This window comes from Camelina sativa, chromosome 1 (assembly GCF_030686135.1).
Source record: "Camelina sativa cultivar CO46 ecotype springtype chromosome 1, ASM3068613v1".
Lineage (NCBI taxonomy): Eukaryota > Viridiplantae > Streptophyta > Magnoliopsida > Brassicales > Brassicaceae > Camelina > Camelina sativa.
This window is the reverse complement of record NC_141880.1, coordinates 1,231,580-1,257,210: the sequence shown is the minus strand read 5'-3', so window position 1 is coordinate 1,257,210 and position 25,631 is coordinate 1,231,580. Positions and strand designations below refer to the sequence as shown.

General features: G+C 34.0%; 4 protein-coding genes and 1 pseudogene across 8 annotated transcripts; 3 read left to right on the top strand and 2 right to left on the bottom strand.

Moving 5' to 3' along the window:
• Window positions 1-3,783: 3,783 nt before the first annotated feature.
• Window positions 3,784-4,809, bottom strand: LOC104703264 (uncharacterized). 2 transcript variants are annotated; one of them, XM_087508197.1, is made up of 3 exons: window positions 4,636-4,809; window positions 4,210-4,564; window positions 3,784-4,137 (listed from the first exon to the last, which is right to left on the bottom strand). In XM_087508197.1, exons 2-3 carry the CDS (start codon window positions 4,552-4,554, stop codon window positions 4,045-4,047), a joined length of 438 nt encoding a protein of 145 aa, XP_087364323.1. In that variant the 5' UTR covers window positions 4,555-4,564; window positions 4,636-4,809; the 3' UTR covers window positions 3,784-4,044. The 2 variants fall into 2 exon arrangements, with proteins under 2 accessions (XP_087364323.1, XP_087364327.1); XM_087508201.1 differs by having other exon boundaries at window positions 4,210-4,672.
• Window positions 4,810-4,906: 97 nt separating this feature from the next.
• LOC104791965 (ATP synthase subunit d, mitochondrial) lies at window positions 4,907-6,220 on the top strand. Its single transcript, XM_010518010.3, has 5 exons — window positions 4,907-5,200; window positions 5,302-5,383; window positions 5,574-5,638; window positions 5,726-5,812; window positions 5,914-6,220. The coding sequence occupies exons 1-5, from the start codon at window positions 5,030-5,032 to the stop codon at window positions 6,013-6,015; spliced, it is 507 nt and encodes a 168-aa protein (XP_010516312.1). The 5' UTR covers window positions 4,907-5,029; the 3' UTR covers window positions 6,016-6,220.
• Window positions 6,221-6,305: 85 nt separating this feature from the next.
• LOC104703254 (uncharacterized) lies at window positions 6,306-7,971 on the bottom strand. Of its 2 annotated transcripts, none has more exons than XM_010419230.2 (4): window positions 7,723-7,971; window positions 7,555-7,633; window positions 6,945-7,178; window positions 6,306-6,860 (listed from the first exon to the last, which is right to left on the bottom strand). In XM_010419230.2, the coding sequence occupies exons 3-4, from the start codon at window positions 7,086-7,088 to the stop codon at window positions 6,534-6,536; spliced, it is 471 nt and encodes a 156-aa protein (XP_010417532.2). In that variant the 5' UTR covers window positions 7,089-7,178; window positions 7,555-7,633; window positions 7,723-7,971; the 3' UTR covers window positions 6,306-6,533. The 2 variants fall into 2 exon arrangements, with proteins under 2 accessions (XP_010417532.2, XP_087308949.1); XM_087452823.1 differs by having other exon boundaries at window positions 7,769-7,856.
• Window positions 7,972-9,324: 1,353 nt separating this feature from the next.
• LOC104791759 (casein kinase 1-like protein HD16) lies at window positions 9,325-14,928 on the top strand. 2 transcript variants are annotated; one of them, XM_087452798.1, is made up of 17 exons: window positions 9,325-9,896; window positions 10,584-11,029; window positions 11,265-11,390; window positions 11,479-11,552; window positions 11,651-11,720; window positions 11,802-11,857; window positions 11,936-12,007; window positions 12,147-12,241; window positions 12,380-12,446; window positions 12,534-12,663; window positions 12,747-12,965; window positions 13,052-13,182; window positions 13,475-13,649; window positions 13,738-13,828; window positions 13,931-14,088; window positions 14,184-14,372; window positions 14,493-14,928. In XM_087452798.1, the coding sequence occupies exons 2-17, from the start codon at window positions 10,640-10,642 to the stop codon at window positions 14,547-14,549; spliced, it is 2,100 nt and encodes a 699-aa protein (XP_087308924.1). In that variant the 5' UTR covers window positions 9,325-9,896; window positions 10,584-10,639; the 3' UTR covers window positions 14,550-14,928. The 2 variants fall into 2 exon arrangements, with proteins under 2 accessions (XP_087308924.1, XP_087308906.1); XM_087452780.1 differs by having other exon boundaries at window positions 9,424-9,896; window positions 14,490-14,928.
• Window positions 14,929-18,466: 3,538 nt separating this feature from the next.
• On the top strand, window positions 18,467-20,560 carry LOC104703245 (uncharacterized; annotated as a pseudogene). The gene is made up of 6 exons (XR_015564712.1): window positions 18,467-18,519; window positions 18,644-19,041; window positions 19,153-19,572; window positions 19,870-19,964; window positions 20,059-20,243; window positions 20,330-20,560. The product of XR_015564712.1 is annotated as an uncharacterized LOC104703245 (transcript).
• The last annotated feature ends 5,071 nt before the right edge of the window (window positions 20,561-25,631 follow it).

The following is a 25,631-nucleotide window of genomic DNA, read 5'->3' as shown; positions in this document are numbered from 1 at the left end:
ATGGTATGAATAAAAACTAAAATATTCAAGTTATTTATATATAATAAGATTTTATATAAACCTCTACTTCATTAAATTATTATTAAACTATTTAAATATATATTTTATTTATTTTGATCATAAATATAAAAGTATTAAAAGTTGAAGGACCATTTTATAAATAAAAAAGTTCAACTCTATTATAGAGGAAAAAAATAGAAATATCTATTATAGAGGTAAAAATAGAGATGGGTTGAAGTAGATTTTACTCAAAAATAGAATTAAAAAAGGTGGGTTGGAGATGGTAAGGGAGATTGGTTATATACGTTTATATTCGTGTCAAACAAATTCCAGTGTATTGCCTTTTGCCTTTTGCCTTTTGTTTTATATATTTATAATACCAAAACGGTGATATTAGTCATCTAGTCCAACTTTTGGTTTTGTTGTAGAAGACGATGACGATCACCATGTTCTAATTTTGAGTTCCAAAATGTTAAATACATTACAGTAATATTTTTATATAGTTAAATAATTGAATTAAATTTTAGTGAAAAATAAAAAATCAAACCAATCAAATAGACAAATGTTGTAAGAGTTTCTAATCATATTCTAAAAATTTAGATACAACTTCTAATTTCTCTCTCTCACTTTTCTATACTATTTCTTAACATTTTAGTGTTCACTATTTAGAAATACGCTAAAACCCTCCCATTAAAGGTGTTTTAAGGGATCAAAAGAAGATTTTTAATCGATAAAATATAAAAAATATATATATAAATAAAATTTTAAAAAATAAAATAGAAACTAGGATTAAAAACACTTAAAGACTTAAATAACAATGAGAACCTATTCTATATATTGTTAGACTTAAACAACATAGTTTAGGCTCTTATTGTTGTTTAAGTTTTTTACGTGTTTTTAATCTTACATAAACAGGTGATTTTGGATCCTAAGGAGCATGGAAAGATGCTGAGGTGGATTAGAGCTATCAAGTGAAGAGGACCAAGGAGTTAGAACAGAAGGAATCAAGTCCAGAAGTCCACTCGACCACCACACTCGACCAGACACTCGATCGTGTGCGGTGAGGGACTCGACCGATTGGAAGAATTAGAAGAAGAGGCCACTCGACCATGCACTCGACCGAGCACCTGGTCGAATTGACTGAACCGCTTTTCTATTTTGTCTTCTAGCCATTTTAGGGCTTCTCCTCTCTCCTATATAAACTCCTTGTACTCTATGGCCGCAAAGAGAGCCACTTTTCAGAGAAAACAATATCTAAACCTAGTTTTTACCCTTTTGGGAAATATTTTACTTTTAGCTTTTTGCTTAGATCATTAGCTACCTTTTGTATTTTCTCTAGATTTTTGATACTTGTTGGTTCCATAACTTTCTAAGTATTGAGAATTTGAGTTTGTTTTCTTCTTCAATATTGTAGATCTTTGTCTTTTCTATCTAATGATCATGCAAGTTTCATTGATTTCTTGTTCATCATGTTTAGTGATTGTGATTAGTGTGTAGAGATCTTAAGGATGGATTAGGCTGGATAAAGGTTATGGTTGTTTAGATTGGTCAAGCTTGCTTGTTTATATATCTCTTCTAGATTAGATGTGCTCTATGTTGTTCCTATACTGAGAGGGTAATGATAGATCTTAAGCTTCTTAGCAACACACCAATGTCTAAGTTGTTAGATAAGGCTAATGCTAGAGATTATCATGCTTAACCTAAGAGATTAGATGTTTAAGGTGATTTTTGACATTGATGATCTGGTTGTTTATTGCCTGCTTTTATATGTCTTAGCTAGTGAGAACTAGGTCTAGGAGTATCTAAGCTTGATTGTTATTATCATGAGAATGGATTAGCAAGTATTAGAAGATCATTGTCTAGAGATAGCTCATTGTTGATTGAGGTTTGTTGATCAGTTTAGATAACTTTGGCTTAAGTCCAGCCCATGAATCCATCCTTAGGACCTTTCTTTGTTTATTGATTTCTCTGTTTGAATACTGTTAATCGCTTGCTGTTTGATTTGCTTTTGTTTTGCTCTGTTTTGATTGTTGATCTTGGTTCTGTTCTTCGTATTTGTCCACTCGACCTAGTACTTGATCGAGCATCCGATCGAGTGCTTGCTCGAGCTCGTCCCAAAGTTCTTGTTTATGTCCTGCAACTTTCTTTTTTCATCATTCATGTTTTATTCATGTTGCATTCATTTCATTTCCTGTTTCATTGCATTGAATCCTGTTTAATCTTGTTGCATTTACTGTCTTGCATTAGTGTAGTACTTGTTCTTGTTAGAATCATTTCTGCTTTGTTTACTCTGTATACTTTGCATTTAGTCTTTCATCTAGATAGTTTTACATTCTGCATTTCATTATTGTCATTAGGTTGCTAGTTCTAAATCATAATCATATTTGGCTTAACTTAGATAAGTGTTCACATCCTGATTGATTGCATCACACTCATTATGGTTTGACATCCTTTATGCTACAACTACATAAGGGTAATTGAAACACCGTGCATCCACCTGTTCATTCATCATCTCTATCTTCATTCATCATCATCACACACCAAAAAGAGCAAGATTCATTTATACAAAGTGAGTTACCAAAATTTTATATAGTTTTTGTTTTGTCGTAAATAGAAAAGAATGTTTTTTAAAAATTTTACTCAATTTGTATAAAATATCAATTTAATACTGTATATATAATATATAAAGAATGAGAAAAACCATTTACTATGTGTACTTTCCATCTTTTTGCCAATTCGAATATATTCTAGAAACCCTAAAAAGCTACCTACCTATAACTCTCTATACTAGATTTTAATCCGTGTTACACCGTCTACATATAATTTTTATTATTATTTATATTTTATGTTGTATCTGTTTTTTAAATATTGGATGTTTTTTAAATAGAGGAATAATTAAATTTTCGGTCGTTTGTGTGGTTAACTGTTTATATAATTTTTTAACCCGCAATACACTTCATGACCATTTGTTTATTATATTTTTTGTTTGTTTTGTTTAGTGTTTGAGATTCCATTTTGAATTTTAATTATTATAACAAAAATAACGATTTAGATACATAATAAGTAATTTATATGTTGTGATTAAAAATCATATTTTCCCTAATAATTTGATTATTTACATAATCTTAGTTAAATCAACTTGATTTTATATGTCAAATATTCTAATATTAGTAGTGTTAACAAATAATAAAATGAGGATTTAACCCGTGTTAGCACAAATTAAATGATATTTTATTAATTCCAACATGTTCTATTTATAACTCATCTACTATATAACCATATTATATAGTATTTTAAACTTTTTTAATTTTACAGATTTGTAATATTTTAAAATTTTATTATGTTTATATAATATTTAAATAAATGCGAATCGAAATTCTTCTTACGTTAAGAATCACAGCTTATAGGTTTTGAAAAACAAAATGAGAATCAAATTATTTTTTTCTCTGATTACAAAAGATTCAGAGATAGAATATTTTTATATACAATAGAAGGTGTTGTTAAAGATATTGTAACTTTTTTTTAAGTTGGAATGTAATGTAAAATATTTAGGAAACAAAATTTGAATTAATACTATTTTTGGAAATTTTTAAGAATTAACTTTATAAATAAATTTTTAAATAAATACAAATAAAATAGTACAACCCAAAATATACTTAAAAAAATGTATGTATAGATAATCCAAATCATTCCTCCATAATAATCATCTTCTTCGTCCTTGGGTCCTTTGGTAGGCTGCAAGTCTGCAACCGTTGCTTCAGAACCTCACATGTAGAAAGAAGCTTACGAAAGTGAACACATTGACTGAGATTCGCCTAAGATTTGGGCTTATTTTTTTTACATTTCATTTACATAGACAAACAGAAACAGAGATGGAGCCATAGCTTCTCCACGAAAAGGAACTTGGAAATGTGAAAGTGGAAGAGGTGGTTCCTTAACATTTGGAAGACCAATTCTCTTCTTATTTTTTTAACTTGAAACAAAATAAACATGACAAAGGTTGAACTGGTGGTCTCCGATTCAATTGGTTCAATAGGTTTTGAGCTAGGACGATGATGTCTCCTCCTCTTTGAGTTCTTCAAATCGGAAGATGACTCCATTGTTCTTCCTGAAATCATATGTCCTCTCATCCACCACCTGAGAACATATCAATCATAAATTAATTAATGTCCTCGATACAAAAATATGATTACTAATATATTCACTCACATCAGTGTCGCTGAGCTCAAGGTTGTAGAAGTCCATGGAGGTGTCACTGAAGAGCGGTCCAACATGCCAAGTAACACGGTTGTATTTAACAAACTTAGTTCCTGAGACCCTGAAGACGCGCACCTCTTCAACAGGAGGAGGAGCGAACAAGTGACCATACTTTGATTCTACAACTGTTGTACTTGTACCTACTACTCTCCTTGTATCATCATCACCGACTTCAATAAGAGATGGCTTAGACACTCCGAGATACCAAACACGAGCTCCTATTGATCCTATGCACTGTGTCACGTTTGCGTGATGAGTGATCTTTGAAAATCCAAAGGATGTATCTTGTAGCGGCATAATATATAGCCTGTCACACAGTGAGAAATGTGATTACAGAAACAAATCTTGAATTTAATTTTGGATCGGGACAGAATAGACCAAAGTCAGCGAAGGTCCAACTGAGCGTCGTTGGGACCGAAATGATCACAATCACGAGAGGGTTCGATGATTTGACCAAAGTCAGCGAAGGTCTCATAAGTAGCTTCGATCGGAATCAGATTGATCACTTTCTCCATCGTTGACCTCCTCCACAAGAAAATCAAGATTCCAAGCTATTTATACTCAAAAAACAAAAAAAAGTTATTTAAATTAATAATCAAAAGTTATTTAAATTTTGGGCTTTCTTGTCTAATTTTAAAGTATGGGGTTAAAGTGAAAATTGTGAGGAAAATAAGGAACCATTCTTCTTCTCCTTTCTTTTGTCTGTCTCTCTTGGTCTTCTTGTATTGGTCAGATCAGAGAGAGCATTTTGGGGTGGGGGAGAGAAAAGAAAATGAGCGGAGCCGGAAAGAAAGTGGCGGATGTGGCATTCAAAGCTTCGAGGACGATAGACTGGGATGCTATGGCTAAGGTTCTTGTCTCCGATGCGGCTCGCAAAGAGTTCTCAAGTCTTCGTATTGCTTTCGATGAGGTTAACTCTCAGCTCCAGACCAAATTCAGCCAGGTCTCTCTCTCTCTTCCTCTTCTTTCTCTCCATCTATTTTATATTCAGATCATCTATTTTGAATCATCCCTTACCTACTTACTTCTTTTGTTTTGGATCAGGAGCCGGAACCCATTGACTGGGATTTGTATAGAAAAGGGATTGGGTCTGGCATAGTTGACATGTACAAAGAAGCTTATGACAGTAAGTATACTTATTACTCTCTGCTCTTTCATTTGTGTTTCCTTTTGTGATTGCTATAAGTTTTGGGTATTGATAGAAGAAACTAAGCATTTCTTTTGCTGTTTCTGTTTGCTCTGTACTTGGTGAAATTGTGTGGAGAGAAGGAAGAAATGTATAATGAACCAAAGTTGAAATATTTTTATTGCTGCAGGCGTTGAAATCCCCAAGTATGTGGACAATGTAACTCCTGAATACAAGCCCAAGTTTGATGCTTTGGTGAGTAGTAGATAGTTAACATATTTCAACTTTTAAAAAGTTTTTTCATACCAAGTTTTATAGTGGCTTGTCTCATGCTATGATTAGTTGGTAGAACTGAAAGAAGCAGAGCTAAAAACCCTAAAGGAATCTGAGCGACTGGAGAAAGAAATCATTGATGTCCAAGAGATTAGCGTAAGTAATTTTGAAATAAATTTATGATAACAAGATAAGATGTAGAACAAGGAGGGATTCTGATGCATATATCTTGCTTGTGTTGTTGGGGTTGATCACAGAAAAAGCTAAGCACAATGACAGCGGATGAGTACTTTGAGAAACATCCAGAGATAAAAAAGAAGTTTGATGATGAAATCCGCAACGACTACTGGGGATACTGAGAGCATTATTTCGAAAAAACACTCTCTACTTTGTCTTCACTGTGAATTTGTGAAGCTTATATCATAACAATAAGCAGTGATTTTCTACCGATAGACTCCTTTGGTTTGAGTTTAGCAAATTCACAACGTTTTTCTTTTTCTTTAATCAACATATACCAACAGGAAAAAAGCTTATAAATTGAGGTGTGTTATGTTGGTGACAAAAGGTAGTAACAAATTTAGCTTCACACTCTGTATTATGGCTATTTGAGGAAACTGTATATACCATTGTAGTAGCTATAACTTGTACGGAGCGCAAAAATAACTTCTTTTTTTAAAGCCAGAGAGTTTGAAACTGTCCTCAATGCACAACAAAATAATGAACTATTTTTTTGTCAAAAATTTGCAAAGTAGCATTTAACAAAAGAGGAGTCTCCGGCTTAAACTGCCCCCAAAAAAACTTCGTAGCAGCAAAGCAAAGTAATATCCCATTAGCAAAAGCTTCTTCTGACCAAAGCTGATCCGCTAGTATAATCCCATTAGCAAAGCTTCTTCTGACCAAGCTGATCCGCTAGCACAGCTTCCTCGTTCTTCTGCATAGCTTTCTTGGCTAGTTCGTAGCCAGCAAAGTTCATAGCACCAAGAGGAGCCCCCCAGAAGAATCTCGGGACTGCTCCTTTGAACAAACCAAGCGGTCCTTCATTACGCAGAATCGAGACTACAACCATTGACATTGAGATCGGTCTCCCTGGTGTTGCAGTCATCATTCTCGTCTTCATCACATCTGCTGCTATACCTCCTGACACCGCCCCAACCGCTATTGTTTCCCATGCCTCGAGTTCTCTTCCCAGCGCTTGCGCCACCATCTACAATACCCACACAAAACCCCAATCAATACAACAAATACAGTTTTGACCACTTTGATAATCTCATCATTTCGGTTTTCTTACCTTTTTGGACTCTGCGTACAGTCCCATGCCAACAACGTATAATGGAACTTCACGGCAAAGAGTTGCGCCTGTCCCACGGAAAAAGCCCCTTGGACCATCTTGCTTCCACGTCCCTACAATGGCTTCCCCAACATTATTAAACATGCCAGCCTGCAACCTTTGCTTCAGCACCTCACATGGAATCCGCACAGCTGTGCCTAATAGCGTGCTGCAGAATGATGCAATCGATTGAACCTGCATCAAATGCTCAACATTGCTTAATGAGTACAAAGCACAAAGATCAGAAAGCGCAAATGCAAAAAATGTAACCGTTAACCGAAAGCAGTTGGGTTCTTCTTCAGAAACCATATACAACTATATCAAACCAAGCGATTAAGAGACCCTACAGCCCCAGCAGCATCAGGAATATATTATTATAGCCATGAACTATAGAGGGCAAAAGCAGTGGTGAGGTTCGAGGAAAACGCTATAATGTTGGGTTTTCCAGAGGACAAGTGGAGTTTTGAAGTCATTTAATACTAGCTTCTTCAGTAACGCAACATCTATAGGAACCCATAATAATACATAATCTTGAAGCAAAAATTAGAACAGTGAGTAGAGTGATCATCACCTGAATTTCTGGGAGATTGGGAGCAAAATTGATCAACACTAGTTTGCTTGCTTCGAATATTCCTGTCCGCAGGCCATGGCTACAATGATGAAAGAGATTAAACCAAATGAAAATGAAATTTCACAAGTAGAAGTAAAAGTATCTTTGATTTGAAACAACTGAAAAGACCTTGAAAATTGTCCAAGAATTGCTGGTTCGAATGTTTTTCAATTACCTCTCCTCACAATTTGTTCCGATTGGAAAAACATTCATAGAAACTCAAAAAAATCTTTTTAGAGTTTGGTTTCCAAGTTCTTTGTTTACCTTTTCTCGTGATGGGAGTATCTAATTTTTTTAAAAAAATAGCATTAAATTATATTTGGCAAACATCACATGGTGTTCCACAAGATTGATCGGTATGTTTATCCTTTGTCTCTCGTTAGGTTCATTCATTAGAGAGTTGTATATATGAGGCGGTAAGGAAGGACAAAAAACATCATCCTCGACTCCGAAAAATGTTTTGAGACATTCCCAACAACTTAATTCCACTAGTGCATTATTGCTCATTAACTTGGTGTTATATGCTTGTTGATGTGAGAAACAACAAATAGATTGATTCGGAAGTGAAATAAGATCTGGGCAGACTTTCGGTTTAAATCAATAAAAACGATGGAGAACAGCGAACTAAATTTTGTATAGAATATTTCTCTTGTTCTGGGTGAAAGTTACATGAAAATTTTTTTTTACAATCATTCACTATTTAAACTAAACAATCTCGAATTTTCGTTCAACTTCCTCCCCGAATCTCGCCCGCGATCTCTTGACTTTATCCTCTGCCTAACTCGTCGTCGCAACATAATTCTCCTCCTAGGCTCACGTCAGGCCCATTAACAGGCTTATGTCTCGTTCCTTAGCGGGTTTTTCTATGGGTCTTCATATCGGCGAAACCCAATACCAACAATACTATGAACTTTTCTTTTCTTGTTTTTGCAAATTTTAAAATTACCAAGATAATCAATTATGATTAGTTTTTTTTTTGTTTGCAACAAAAATTAGCTCCTTTGAGAAATACTCAGTTGTCGTTATTACTTATTTAGTAGTGGATTGTCCCACTAGAGGTAATTTTTCTTTCTTATGCAAATAAGAAGAAGTAAGCACGTGACAACTTGGAAACATCGTTTGTGGTATCAAATATTTATACGCCATATATAATCCAACTGATTTTAAAGTTGAATCTTTTTATAGGCAAACAATTTTGAAATTGATTGCTTCCAAACAAACAAACATAAATCTTTACGAAATAATGCGTTTTAAAATCTACATATCAGAATCACTTGACAAAATATGTCAACCAATCTAAAAAATAAAATCATTGACTTCTAAGATAAATTACACAATGCACTATAAATACAGCTTGATGTGTTGTTTCACTGATCTCCATGGATTAATGTATCATGTGAGTTTTAGACATGTTAAGCTTCTTTTAGATGTTTAAAAAAAAAAATTAAAGTAAGTTTTTCATTTTTATATTTTAGAACAATACGAATGACAATTTTATGAAGAAAATGTGCTTACACGTATGACGTACTTTTCCATTAATTTTATTAGTACTAATAAACTGTACTTTGTACAATAAGATGTAAAAATATATTATTTTAATATTATATGAAATATCAGCCAGAAAATAAAAAAAAGCACGCGAGGAACCCAAAGCGGCAACACACTGATATGATAGCCAATGAAACCACAACACCAATAGCCTAATAATATCAATCAGCTAATCTTAGGTCTGAGAGCACAGAAAATAAAATAAAAAGTTAACGTTGCAAATATATGTATTTAAAAAAAACGAGGAAAAATAAATTAGGTAAAAATTCACAAAATATATTTAGTATTATTATTACATAGAAAAACAAAATACTGGAAGAAGAAAAAAAAAAAAAAAAAGGTGAATCAATCCTTCCCCCAAGAAATAAAAACTTTATTCAATTTTTTTTTTTTGTTTAATTTTGCTCTCTCTTTTCTCAACTCAAAAATCTCTTTTTTTTTTTACAAAAATTTGCACCTCTTCTTCATCGTCTCATCTTCTTCTTCTTCTTCTTCTTCTTCTTCTTCTTCTTCATTATTAACCCTAAATCTAGCCGCAACTACCTCTCTCTCTCTCTCTATCTCTCTTCTCCGTCTGTCTGTACTCTACACAGCTCAAAACGTTAACTTTTTTTGTTTTCCTTTCTTCACATTCAAATCGTCACACAAGGAGCTAATCGGAAACTTGAAGAGCGAGAGATCTGAAACTTCACATTCAGCCTCCGATCATCGTTGTTTTCTTAACAAGTTCTATATAAAAAAAAATCGATCTTCGGGTAAACAGTCTTTTAAAATCTCGATTCGATTCGATTTCGTTGTTGTTGAGCTGTGACTTTTCTTGGTACATTTTGTTATGAACTATTCGAAAAAGATCGTGATTTTTGGAAGATGATTGAACATGTTTCGTTAAACTGACAAATGGTTTTCACTTTAAGAAGTTTCTTTTTTTGTTTGTTGTGTGAATGAATCTAATGTTACTTTTGCTTTCGATTTGTGTATGTCTGTTAAAACACTTGAAAAAATCAGGAGAAGCTTGTGTTGATTGATCTATGGGGTTGTTAGTTTCCATGGCGTTCATGGTAGGAAGGAAGCTTTGATTATTTTGATGAATATAAAACTGTTCATTGATAAGTTCTAATTTTGGCTTTTGTTTTGGTGGCGGTTTGGTTTGATTAAAAAATGAAACGCCTTAAAGAGTATTTTTGGAATGCTAGTAATGTGAGCCATGGTTTCTTCTGTTCTATTACATTGCCATGCCTTGCTTTCTCTATTGATTCCTTTTAAATAAGAATTTGTTTTCATCCCATGTTTGCTCTCTCTTATTTGTTGGTTAAATTATATCTCGTTGGAGAAAGAATGCCACAAGATTCTACATCTCCATCTTCTGTTTGTGGACTATTGCTTCAAATAAACTGTTATTGCTAAAACCTTACACTCTACTCCCAATTTTTTTAATGCCACAGGTAATGTAAAGAGGTGACTGAAAGAAAATATATTTTACGTTTTGCATGGAGTAAGAATGCCAGAGTTAAGAAGTGGAGCAAGGAGATCGAGACGCCTTGACGAGCAGCCTAACCCTCAGCTAGTTGAACAACCAGAAATTATCGTATCTCCTCCCACTGCTACAAGGAGAAGAGGTGGTGGTAGAGGAAGGGGGAATGCTGCTTTAGCTAAAGGGCCGGCACCTCCAAGACCAACTGCTGCCGGTAGAGGCAGGGGTATCAGGTTGACAGACTTAGACCCAGAACCTTGTGAGGTTCGTCCTGCTGCAGGTGCTTTAGGGGCCACTGAACCTGCCATAAACCGAGTTGAAGGGGTAGCTGATAAGGATCTTGCTGCGGAAGGCGGTAGCGCAGATAAAATAGTAGGAATGGAAGAAGATTCCAGCATGGGTCCAGTCCCTGAAAGGGTAATTCCTGTTAACCTTATGACATTAGTCACCGGATTTCTGCTAGGTTACATCCTTGCAAAACTGTAGGGTTAGTTCAAAGAGGGTGCTCCGTTTTGGAGTTCAACATATGCTTCTTTCATCATCAATCATCATCTTGGAACTCTTAGATCTTTTGCTGATATGTGGCTTGCGAGCCATGCTGATGTATTTAAGCATTGTCTCAAAAGATATTAACTATAATTTAATTGTATAGGTACAAGTTGGAAATTCTCCTGTTTATAAGACCGAGAGGAAACTCGGTAAAGGTGGATTTGGTCAAGTTTATGTTGGCAGAAGGGTGAGTGGTGGCAGTGATAGGATTGGAGCAGATGCAATTGAGGTATTTTAGACAAAAGCCTGTTGAAAGTCATGGGGTTTAATACCAAAAGAGTGAACAAATTAAAAACGTTAATTCTTTTCTTTTTCAGGTAGCTCTTAAACTTGAACATCGAAATAGTAAAGGCTGTAATTTTGGCCCACCTTACGAGTGGCAAGTGTACAAGTAAGACTTGTGCTTCATTTCTAATTTTCCTCCCATATTCTCTATATCTCGTTATGTGTCACTACTAATCTGTTCTGTTTTATTTTTCTCTTTTAAAGTACGCTCAATAGCTGTTATGGAATTCCTGCTGTACATCATAAGGGTCGTCAAGGAGATTTTTACATTCTGGTAAGCTTTTCGTACGAGCCTGGTTACACATCCAGATTAATGAGGTGTCGTTTATAAAAGAAACTATTATAATTATTTCAGGTCATGGACATGCTTGGCCCTAGCCTCTGGGATGTTTGGAATTCCTTGGCTCAATCGTAAGCACTATCATCTTGCTTTCTATTTAGACCAATCATGCTCATGCAGATATGCTAAATTTATTTTCGTACGTGTAGGATGTCTCCAAACATGGTAGCGTGCATTGCAGTGGAGGCGATATCTATTCTTGAGAAACTGCATACGAAGGGGTTAGTGCTAATTTTTGTAGTTGCCAACTTCCTAGCAATTAAAAATTCCATTTATTTCGAACAAATTTATAATTACACCCAAAAATTTGCTATCAATGAGCTGACTGTCATGCCATGTTTAATCCTTACATGAAATAAGGTTTGTGCATGGAGATGTGAAGCCAGAAAACTTTTTACTTGGTCAGCCTGGAACAGCAGACGAGAAGAAACTATACCTTATTGATCTTGGTCTAGGTGAGTTTCTGTAATATGCTTACAAAGAACCTAATACACTTCAGCTGTTTATATCTCTCTTTTGTCTCTAGAAAGTCTTTTGAAATATTTATAGTCTTTATTTTAACAAATGTTAACATAGATTCTCTTTTATTTTAGCATCAAGATGGAAAGATTCACACTCTGGCCAGCATGTTGAATATGATCAAAGAGCAGATGTATTCAGGTATTTTAATTGTGTTGTGTATGCTATCTTTCTTACTTTTCTTTTGTATACATATGTATTTACATCTTTATTATGCTTCATATGCAGGGGAACAATAAGGTATGCAAGTTGTCATGCACATCTTGGTCGCACTGGAAGTCGGAGAGATGATCTCAAGTCATTGGCTTATACATTAATATTTCTGATGCGGGGAAGGTTGCCGTGGCAAGGGTACCAGGTAGGTTTCTTATCTCTATATTCACAACCTACAGCATTTTTAAGTCTCAGTTCTAGTCCATGATTTATGGTTTTTGTACGCAGGGTGACAACAAGAGCTTTCTTGTTTGCAAGAAAAAGATGTCAACGTCTCCTGAATTGATGTGCTGTTTTTGTCCACCCCCTTTTAAGCTGTTCCTCGAGGCAGTTACTAATATGAAGTTTGACGAGGAGCCCAACTATGCCAAGCTTATCTCAATTTTTGATACTCTAATTGAGCCTTGTGCTATATCTAGACCGATAAGAATTGATGGGGCTCTTAAGGTGATTTTCTTTGGTTCCCGTGTTTTCTTTTTTCATTATGTATAATTATTTCAGCGAGTGTTGACATTTAGCTTTTGCATGATTAGGTTGGTCAAAAGCGAGGAAGATTGCTTATCAATTTGGAAGAGGATGAACAGCCTAGGAAGAAAATTAGAATCGGCAGTCCGGCTACCCAGTGGATTTCAGTTTATAATGCACGCCGTCCTATGAAACAGAGGTCATTCTTACACATTTAAATGTTTTGCTCACCACTTCTTTCTGGAATTTAAAGGTCTGAAAACCTTCATTAATCATTCCTCTTTCTAGCTGACTAGTCTGCTTGTCAGTCTTAGCAAAACATATTGTCTAATGCTTTGCATATATTATGTCTTTAGTTATTACCTGTTTCGGAAAGATACATAAGGTGGGATGGGGAGGATACTGACTAAAATAATATTAGAAGAAATATTCGTTTTTTTGGTACATTGTATTTCTTTGCGTAACGGGTCAAATCTTTGTTGCTTTTGCAGATATCATTACAACGTTGCAGACTCAAGACTGCACCAGCATGTAGAGAAGGGTAACGAGGATGGCCTTTTCATAAGCTGTGTAGCATCAGCAGCTAATCTCTGGGCCATCATCATGGATGCTGGTACTGGGTTCAGTTCTCAAGTATATGAACTGTCCTCAGTCTTCCTGCACAAGGTGAAACATCTGAAGCATTAGGAGCCATCTGTTTGTCATACCTATGTTGACTATAGCAGCTCACCATTTGGTTCTGGATTCTTTGCAGGACTGGATTATGGAACAATGGGAAAAGAACTACTATATCAGTTCCATAGCTGGTGCAAATAATGGGAGCTCATTGGTTGTTATGGCAAAAGGTTGGTATTCACGTCTGATGATAACTTTGCCGACGTCTTACTTATTCATACATTAGATCATGAAAAGCTGTTTTACTTATTCCACTTCATGTAATGTGATAGGAACTCCTTATACCCAGCAATCTTACAAAGTCAGCGACTCATTTCCATTCAAGTGGATAAATAAAAAGTGGAAAGAAGGTTTTCATGTAACTTCGATGACCACTGCTGGGAGTCGGTGGGGTGTAGTAATGTCCAGGAACTCAGGCTACTCTGAACAGGTTCCCATCTCTTTACCTGAGGCATTTCGATGCTTCTTTGATTCCTTTTTGGTCACGATGATGTATTAATGATGTCTATGTGGTGTATATAATAGGTGGTGGAGCTCGACTTCTTGTACCCAAGTGAAGGAATACATCGAAGGTGGGAAAATGGATACAGGATAACATCAATGGCTGCAACAGCTGACCAAGCAGCTCTTATATTGAGTATACCTAAACGTAAAATAACTGATGAAACGCAAGAGACTCTCCGAACTTCTGCCTTCCCTAGTACCCATGTCAAGGTAATCTTCGAAAACAAATGAAGCATGTTGGCTTCGTTTCACACATGAAATAAAAATTGGGATTCTTCTCCATTTGTTCTATTTAACTGACATTGGACCTGCATTTTTTGATTTGAGGAGAAATGGGCAAAAAATCTGTACATTGCATCAATATGCTATGGTCGGACAGTTTGCTGATAAAAACATGGAGTATACTGTATCAACATCTCTCACTCTCGCTCTAGGTTTCAGGGATGATCTTCTCCAGAAGCCTAACGTCGTGTAGCTTCGGTTTCAGTACAATCTAAAGGTAAACCTTAACCAGGAGCCAACCAGTGTGACTGTAATGAAATGAAATTTGTCTCTATGTATGTAGTAAGTACAAGATAAAAGGAAAAACAAAAAAAATGAGTAGAAGAGAAGCATTTATTAGTAGAATTGATGAAGAGCTGGAAAAAGATTATGCAGTTTCTGGCTTATTGCTAACCTGATTTGAGTGTTACAGAATCAGGAGGAAGCAACATGTTTGTTATAATGAACATACATCTCTAAGTAGCTTTTCTCCTTTTGGTCTAAAGCCTTTCTGCTTCTTAGTTTGGATTTTAAAATCAAATAGTCTAGATTTTAATTAATAATATGTAGAAATTGGTTTGCCATTACACAAAATGCTATTTGTTAGATTCGAATGAACAGAAATAACATTTCAAATTTTAAGAGACGTCATATATATGAAAGCATCGTTTTCATTTAGTCTTTTAAATCAGTGAATCCCCAAATCAATTACATGTTGTGGAGTCAAGGTACTAGTCAACATGATGGAATATTCAACTCTACAATTGTGTGAATGCCGACAGAAAGCACGATCTTAAAAGTCAATTATTTTATATTTAGTGCATTCTTCACAAAGACTACACATCACAATCACTACGAAGTAAAAACATTGTTCGGATCTAAGTCGTGTAGCAATAATCACTTCTTGGACTTGTTATAAATATGAAACAAGACACATACAGTAGAACCTGTGAGCGGCAACAGACAATACCTCTGAGAATAATGCTGAATCCATGTCTTCTCTCAGAACATCAAGAACCACTCAAGAAAAACAATCAGCTTGGAAGGTTTAGAGACATGGAGGCCAAACTCAGATTGCTGCAAATGGGAACTCGTCAGATGCAACACTCGTTCCCCTACCAGAGAAGTGATAGACCTGAATCTAAACTCTCTTGTCCCCTCTGGCTCAGTGAGTTCAAGCATTCTGAGACCGGTTCTGCGTATAAGCTCTCTTGTAACGCTCGATGTGTCGTCTAATTTCTTACAAGGAGAATAGTTTTATGATCTTGTTGATCACTCTAAAACTTTTATACTAAAAGAAAAACTTTTTTAGTTTGATTTGAGTAGAATTTTTTTTTTTACATGGAGAACATCTTTGGATATATAAATTAATTATTTATCCTTTTTAAATACTTGTGAGATTTTAAATTTCAGAATTTTTTTACGACATGAATTTTTAATAATAGTTTTAAAAACTAATTCACAAAATTGGTTTTAGTCGTTGACAATCTGATTTTATTTTTTTAATTAGAATTAAATAGTTTGTAAATTATTCATCTTCATTAAGAAAAAATAGAATATTAATAAAAAAAGATAACATTTAATTAATTAATGTTAATTTTGTATCATTTTGTAAGTGATGTGAATAAAGTTAGTATAAACACCAATTAAATAACTGATGTGAATAAAGTTAGTATATACACCAATTAAATAACTGATGTGAATTAATATCTTTTTTATCAATTTTTTAATTTGATGTGATGCAAACAAATATAAATGTATCATTTTTAAAGCTATATTAATTTTGTATCATATTTTAATTGATGTAAATAAAATTAAAAATTCATCAATTAATTAATTGATGAGAATTCATAGTTTTTTGTATCAATATTTGGAATGATGCAAACTAATAGAAATTTGTATCATCTTATTTGAATCGATGTCAAATGTTTGAATAATAATATCAATTATAAGAATTGATGTTAAACCACATATTTTGTATCATTTATCAATAATTGATGTGAATTAATATCTTTGTATCAATTTTTTGATGTGATGCAAACAAATATAAATGTATCACTTTTAAAGCGATGTTAATTTTGTATCATATTTTAATTGATGTAAATAAAAATAACAATTCATCAATTAATTAATTGATGAGAATTCATAGTTTTTTATATCAATATTTTTGAAATGATGCAAACTAATAGAAATTTGTATCATCTTATTTGAATCGATGTCAAATGTTTGAATAATAATATCAATTATAAGAATTGATGTTAAACCACATATTTTGTATCATTTATCAATAATTGATGTGAATTAATATCCATTGATCGAAAGGTGGATTCAATGACTGAGAAACTTGATTTTGTCTTCGACTATGTGAATGAACAAGCAAAGAAACAAGAATTCATTGTGGAGGATGCTTTTATTGTTGCATGCATATGTTCTTATTTTGCTCAGTGATAGTTTTGTGACATATGTTTGCTTGATGTTAGTTCATCATACTCAACGACGAAGAAGGCAACTGTGTAAACATGGTCTACATCGTTTCTTTTTCACCCAATTGGAGCAGCAGTTTTCTTGAGAAGAAGGGTCCATTTGTTTTACTCCCTGAATCCACCGTGAGTGACATTGATCTGTCTGATTTAGATTTAAGTAACAGATATGTTGCTGTCTTGATTGTTTTCAGAATACTCTTCTTTTTAGGTTCATCTTTTCCCTCTATTGGAAAGAGGTATGCTCCCTGGACTAACTCGCTGGATAAATTTGTTGCGTGTGGCTTTTCTGTTCCATTTGCCACCTCTGACTATGGACAGAAAGAAGTTGCTGTAAGATTGGCAAAGTTTTTTGGATTTGTTATCTTGTCTGCTGGTCTGTTCTGCTTTGGTCTCTCGATTGAGAATTAATTGGATTCTATTAAGGATCTTGAAGTTAAGATTAGTAAAACATCTTCTGATCAAGATCTTATTGTGGAGAGGCTCAACTTTGTTTAGTAAATACAAAAAACTATCACTGAGTAAAAGAGTAAATACAAAAAACTATGAATTCTCATCAATTAATTAGTTGATGAAAATTTTAATTTTATTTACATCAATTAAAATATGATACAAAATTAACATCGCTTTAAAAATGATATATTTATATTTGTTTGCATCACATAAAAAAAAAATAATACAAAGATGTTATGGTGCATTTTCAACGTTGTGAGGATATATCTACGGGCAACCAACGCAAAACAAACCTTGATGATACTCAAGAAATCAATAGCGTATTCGTAAGATTTTACCTTAGAAAAGGGCATTTTTCAATAAGAGTCACATTAAATATTACAAGATTTCTATCTCTTATTGATCATCATCGGTGTCAAAATTTAATCTCCTCTTGTGTTTGCTTTTTTTTTCTATCCGCTCATTTCTCCACCAAATAAGAATTAGAAATGCATTTTACCGAATATTATCTGAGGCCCATTGTGTTGTTGGATAATCTAAGAAGATTGAGAAAATATTCGAATTAAGGAGCCCTTTGCTTTTGTTCATATACTCTCTCTATCTGTCCGCCGTGTTGATCGCTCAAACTCAAATAGTCAAAAATGCCACCATTGAGTTGATGATTTACTCATGGTAAACCGGTCGGTACAAGATTTTAGTCATCCAGAAAAAAGTCGTCGATTTCGTCGATCTTGAAGACGGTCCACTAGTCTCCACGAAACAAAGGGAATATTTCTAAAAAGCCCCTCATACTTCTTATTGTTTTCACGATAGCCTATAAACTACTACGAAAATTACAAAATAGTGCTATCAAATTAACATTTTTGTGTCATAAATTACACTCACAAAGACTTCAGGTAGTGTTTTGGTATTTTTCAGTCAAATGTTCTCTCAGATTAAAAAATACAAATTAAAAACCAAAATCGATTTCGTTGGTTAACCGCTCGGTACAAGGTTGATTTTTAGTCATCCAAAAAAGGCGTCGATTTCGTCGATCTAGAAGACGACAACGACGACGACCAACACACTCCGCCGATCAACGGTCCACCAGTCTCAACGAAGAAAGAGTGACTGGCTTCGTCGGGAGTGAACCTCAGAGACTTGCCCTTCTATGAACGCAGCAGGTACCTCTCTTCCGATTCCGTGCTGAAATTGAGAATTTCGATTCCTGATTTTGGGAGTTGCTAGGTTTCGAATGAGAATGTGATTCTGAAATTTCGAATTATTTCTGTTCATTGTGTTGATTAGGTATGAGAACTATTTCTTCAAGGTATTTAAGGTATACACACAATTATGGAAATTTCAGCAAGAGAATAGGCAGAAGCTTTGTTGAAGCTGGGCTTAAGAGATGGGAGATTGGAGAGATTGCATCTCGGATTGCTCAGCTTTACTGTGGACATTATATGCGCACGAGTGATGCGGGGGTTACTTGTCCGATTCCTATGTGTTCTACGAAGCAATACTCACTAGGGAGTACTGTACTTCAAAGAGGGATTTGTTTCAGGATCTTAATATTGCAAACAAACAGCTTCGGTTTCTTGCAAGGTTTCTTATGGTGTGTTTGGTCCTTGGTCGCCGTGAGATGGTTCATCAACTCGTTGATCAGTTTAAACGGTTGATAGATGAAATGCAAGAGAACATTCCAGGTTTTGTTTCTGTAAACTCTTATTCTCTCCATCCTGACCACTCTCTTTCCCCGAGCCTTAGACTGTTTTTACTAGAGATCCTGTCTTTATCTATCTTTTTCATGTTATCAGGAAACTGACTTTAAAGAATGGAAGGTGGTGGCACAGGAAATAGTTAGATTTCTGAAATCTGACACTGCTTTTATGAACATCAGACCGCTAAGATATAGTCCTGTGCTGGATCCTAATTTTGATGCTGGTACACCTCGTTCAAGTAGGTCTTTAAAGTTGACGCATGCAATCTTAAGCAGTTACTACTGTTTTACTTGTTCATGTTTAAAGTGCCTAAATGCCTATCTAATATACTATAACGAGGTAGTGTTGAGGAAAATATATCTTGAGAGACGTTGATTCTCACATAATCAAACAAGAGAGAGAGAGAGAGACCCATCACTTCAAATTATGCCATCTGGTCAGTCTTTCAGGCAAAACAGTGAGGACGCAGTCAGTATTCCATGTGGTCTGTCTTTTGGCAGTCATGGGCTCTCACAGGTATCCATTCCAAATTTTTTGAAACTTTCATGTAAACATTCATCTGATACTAATATAAGAATAGGATGTAGGAGGTTTATTTAATTTAAGTACCGTCTATAAACAGAGAGATGATACACCGAGAAATATTTAGTCATGCATAACTCTTATAGAGGACAGAAGGACACTACACTGAAATTTCCAGACATTCATAAAATTAAACTCTTTTTTTCGGGAAACCAAGGGCAACAGATAATTCTTGTTTATCTAGAATTTGCTATTTGCTGAAGTCTGATAATGGAACTGCCTTTCTCACAGGATCAAGCTACATTCATCCCTCTGATTTAGTTCCATTCACAAGGAAGCCTCTTTTCATAATCATTGACAGTGATAACAGCACAGTAGTTTTTAAGGTTAGATACACATGTCTCCATCTCTTTTACGGTTTTGATACTTATGTTTGTTAATCAAAGGAGATATGAATTTATCTTCCTTACAAATGTGAAGAATATTTGTGGAGCTGAGAAAGGGGAACCGGAAGCATTGCTTCTGTCTCCATCACATGCTCCTCCGCTAATCTCTGCTGATTTCTCTCGTCAACCTAGTGGTAGCCTTTTCACCATTTTTCTCACTGCACCAGTCCAAGCTTTTTTTGCTTGTTAAGTGGGATTTCCGGCTCTGATATGGAAACGGTAGGTAGAGATAAAACTTTATCCCTTGTGTTTGATACGTTTTCTTAACTTTTCTTGTTTGTATGCTGACGACTGTCATGTTTCAGAATATTTCTATTAAGGCGGAGAAGCTTCTGTCCTCGTCTGTGAACGAATGGGCTTCAACATTGGCAACATCAAATACCAATGTAATTGCTATTAAGCTAACATTTACGTTTTTCTTTAGCTTTCTCTTTATGCTTCCAAAATATGATAACTGCTAGCTACTCTTCAAGGGAACATGTATATAAGATTATTATTCATTTGCTAAAGGTGGTATAGAATTTGCTTTATACAAAGTTTTACACAGATGCAGAGACCAAAGAAACCCCACTTCCATTGTGTAAATTACAAAGTCAAGAACAACAAGCCTAAAACAAAATATATATAGAATCCCACATTAGATATAAAGATAACACACAAGCTTCCTACGAATGATCTATAATTGATTTCATAAAAAAAGTAAATACCAATGTGTTAATGATCTACAAAACTACAATCTATTGTCATCTCCCATCAGAAGATACAATATCGATTGGTACCAAAATTAAGAAAGCGATGGAAATGTGATAAAACAAATTACCTTCAAATCAAGCTACGACTTCTGAATGTTAAGATCCCTCGCGGAAGACCAAAATTTATCCACGAATCATCATATTTTGTCAGAAACACAACAAAATCTCAAATATTCTATACCGCCTTTGTGTGCTAAAGCAATTCCCCTTTGTATGATTCAAAAAATGTACTAATTAGCACATTGTTCCATTTAATATTCCATTTTCTATCAAAATATAACTAAAATTCGCTTCTCTGACTTGATTTGATTCCATTTAATATTCTTTAGCTTTCTCTTTATGCTTCCATTTTCTTTATTTATATTTTTGATATAAATAATATTTGTAAATAATAGGCTAAATAATGCATGCATACCTAGAGCAATAATAGTTTTAGTAGAATATCTGGAGAGGTTTTTTTTTTTTTTTTTTTTGCTGAGCAGTCTGGTTGGTTCTTTTCAATGTGATTGGTCTTCTTATTATTATTATTGTTGTTATTATTATTATTATTATTATCATTATTATCATCATCATAAAGCAGGGTTGTAACCATGTTGATTTCGAAAGGATTTGTCTACCCTCTTCACACCAAAAAGAAATGATGATTTCGAACAGAAATGGCAATTTTAATTTCTGAGCAAGGTCTTGCCAACAGAAACCTCTATACCTCTACACTCTCATAGACCTCTCCAAGAACAAGCTACTGAGAAATCCCTACTTCTTTAGGAATTGAAACCTCAAAAGCTTAAAGCTTTTAAACCTCTCTGGATCGATCCCACAAAGTTTTGGAAATCTTGAGAAGGTAGAGATCTTAGACCTTTCACACAACTATCTCTCTGGCGAAATCCCGCAGACAGTACTATCCAAGCTTAGCCAACTGAACGTTTTGGGGTTGAGCAATAACAAGCTTACAGGTAGAATCCCTGAAAGCCCTCAGCTAGACAGATTGAACGATCCGAACATTTACGTGAACAACAACAAACTCTGTGGAATGCAAATCCAAGTACCATGTGCATTACTGCAATGAGCTAATTAAAATGCGGCCCAATACGTAATGCACGTAATGCACATATCTAAAATACTTGGATTACGTATTTTCTATCGGAAAAAAAATATGTTAGATATGTGCATTACGTATTGGGCCGCATTTTAACGAGCCGACCAATCAGGAAAACATTAATAACATATTTAATAGAAAGAAAAAAACATCGAATACTAAAGAATTATTGAAAATCAGGTATAGGTGGAAACAAAAACAGATCTACATATATAACATCAGTAGAAATATTTAATAATATTTCAAAGAAAATTTGAAAATAAGATACTACATATGTTTATCAATCAGTGAAAGAAAAAACAAACACAGATCTACATATATAACATATAGATCTATCACCAAAAACAAAATCATAGCACAAAGAAAATTTATAGATCCGATAGTATATGGATAGATGAAAGAAAAAACAAACACAGATCTACATATATAACATATAGATCTATCACCAAAAACAACATCATATCCCAAAGAAAATTTGAAGATCTGTGTCAACATACAAGTATATAGATAGATGAAAGAAAAAACAAACACAGATCTACATATATAACATATAGATCTACCACCAAAAACAACATCACATCCCAAAGAAAATTTGAAGTTGGCTTCTAGATCGGGTGGAATCTAGATATAAAAGCCTACATGCAGCATCTTATCTTCTGCAGAGGCATATCATATACCAAAGAAGATCAGGTACGGCACATAGACCTGCATATTAGATTTGACTTTTTGTGTCTAAGCAATCTGAATCACTTTGTGTCAGAGAATGACCTATATATACAACAAAACCGGACAAGGCGTTAGGGTTTTCAGTGCAAAGATGGGCCTATTTAATGGGCTTCTCCAACCGGTCCAGATTAATAGCGTTCCACTAAAATAAATAAGTTATTAAATAAATTAGATATCTTTTTTTCTTTTAAAAAAGAAATAAATCAAATGATTTACTGTTTTTTTAGGTGAAGCACACATTTTCTAGCTAGTTGTTTGAGATAATTATAATCTCGGTTAGAATTTCTATTAGTTGGACTAAAACATCGGAAAAAATAATATAAAGTTGGAGTTGCGTTGTACAGTTGTCTCAGTTACCGGTGCATTGTACTGTTGTACTTGAAAACAGTCGTAACGTATAGTTAGACTGAAAGAGCATCTTTGCATTGTACTTGAAAATAATTACAATCGTAGCTTTTAACCTTTTTTTTTCCTTTTACAAACAAGTGCTAAACGACAAAAAAAATCTGCACACCAAAAAACACTGAATTAGTTTGTTTCTATTTTTTTGCATTTCAGTTATGAGGTAACTATTTTACAATTATATATGGTTCAATCTCTCTTTTTCCGATTCTCTCTTCATCAAAGAAATCTTATCGAACTATTTTAATAGCTTTCCAGAATTTTCCGATATTCTATATGGACACGCATGTTGAGTACGAATATAGGTAATATCTTCTTTTTTTTTTTATAATGTTAAGTACATCTTTAAGAAACATTGAACGAAAGAATCTGCAAAATCGTTTTCGCAAGTCGTTTTAATTAGCTCGTCCTCGTCCCCGTTGATTAATACTGATATCAGAACCATCATAGAAATTTTATATAATAAAAGATTAGTATATGTAATTTTTCTGGACGGTTCATGACTGCGGTCTCGTAAGTCGTAACCACGTGGAGACTATAATTCCATTTAGGGGTTACTTTCACAACACAACGTTTCTTTTATCCTCATACGATTCACAAATTTAGTTGAATTATATGCCAGCAGTTTTCTTATATATGATGATAATGGTTTGAAACATTCAAGAATTATATAATAATGCCAATACTAAAACTTTCGTTTCTCGTAAGTCTTAATTTATCTATTATTAAAAGTTATGTCCAATCTACTAAACCTGGATCCAGCAAAAGTTCTGCTAATGCATACAAAGGGAACACGGTCACGAAACAACGTATACCAACATTGGAATTATCGTAAATATGATTGTCATCTTGGATAGTTTAACTACGTGGGGTAAGACATTAAAAATCAAGGTTTAATGCAATTTCTCCGAACCTTGAGGTCTTGGATTCATCTCGTTTCTAACATCTAATTTGTTTTAAACTTTTAAGTCATCTCGAGGACTCGGATTCGTTAATATCCTTAATAAAACGAAAATACTGACTTAATTTGAATCTTTCATGTATAGGTGCTAAAAAAATCAAGAATGAGACGCAAATCACGTGATGACGTGAATACTGGCTCTATTACTACCATCATCAGCTAATTCTTTGTTTTGTGTTTTCTTTCTCACCTTATTTTTTTCATGTTAGGAATTCATATATACAGACAAGAGAAATCGAAACTATGCTTACGGACACCATACCACATGTTGGTTGAAAAAATAGCATATGTGAAGTTCACACTGATTAAGAAACCAACCATATATAAGATGATGGAAGAGGACTCGTCGAGGATAGACAGTGAGTGTTATTGACAGTTAAGGCCACATGTGACCCAATAAGGAAGTAGATGATGTCATAGTCTACGTCAGATGCCGTCACCAAATTGATGCGGCTCCCTTTGATTTGAAGTCTTTTGCCTTTCGAAGCAAAAAGTCAACCTTCCTAAGAACAGTTCTTTGCTAGATTTATAATTTAATTAAGCCCCTAATTTTATTCCATAACTTGCGGTCCACATTATATTATTGTATTGTCAATTTTGTTATCTGATAAGTGATTTTTATCCAGTTTCCGTTATTTATTATTCATGCGATATAATACAATATTACTATAGGTTGATACTAGAATTTGTTTTGGAAGTCGATCGGTGAAAGGAGAAAAAAAAAGAAGATGAAAGAGCCGACGGTCAATAATAATACGAATAGTCAAAATCGAGGTTGCATTTAACTAGTAACTAAAACCAAGGAGTTTATTGGTTGTTTGAAAATTTAATTAAGTTGGTGAGTTGTTGCGAGTATTATTGACTTAAAACGACTTTAAATAATTTCATATCAGAAATACAATTAAAATTGTTATTATTTAATAGTGTTATTTTTTTTTCAACTAAACATTAAATTAAAAGGATCATTCTATGGTTGATTGTCCAAATCGAATGATTATTTTTTTTTATTTTGACAGCCAATAATTTTGTTATCTTCTCGTAGTATGAAAAACATATATGTGAATTTATGGACGCAAATTAAACAGAGTAGATTTTAAAGAGGAACTTATCGAACGAGCTTGCCCATGAAGCATAATACTTTCCAAGAGACGGAAAAGTCGAACCCAAAGAAAATTGCTCGGTTTAGATGAAAAAAAAACGAAGTAAACCACATCGACACATTTGCCATTTGCCATTTTCGTCATTGAGTATGGTGACATTTGAACTCAGTGCACCAAGTAGACAATTAGAGGTCGAACCAGAATGAAGAGATCTCAAGCCAAGTACAAAAAAATTAACTAGTATTTTACTCATCAAATAGTAAGTAGTATTTTCATCTCTCTTTCTTTTTCTATTTTTATTGTTGCTAAATTACTAATATACGAAAAATCATTTGAAAAAACATCTAATCAAATTACAAAGTACAAACACATAAGGTTATACATTAAGTTGATTGAGTGGACGATAGGACACCAAATCCATAATCTAATTTGAAAAATCAAAAAAAAAAAATCAGTTTAGTTTATCTTATAATACAGTTAGTTTGATGCTTAAAAGAAAACTGAACCCATTCCAAAATCATAAACTAGATCACAATACAAATTTTACAAATCTCCACCAAGCTTTTTCTC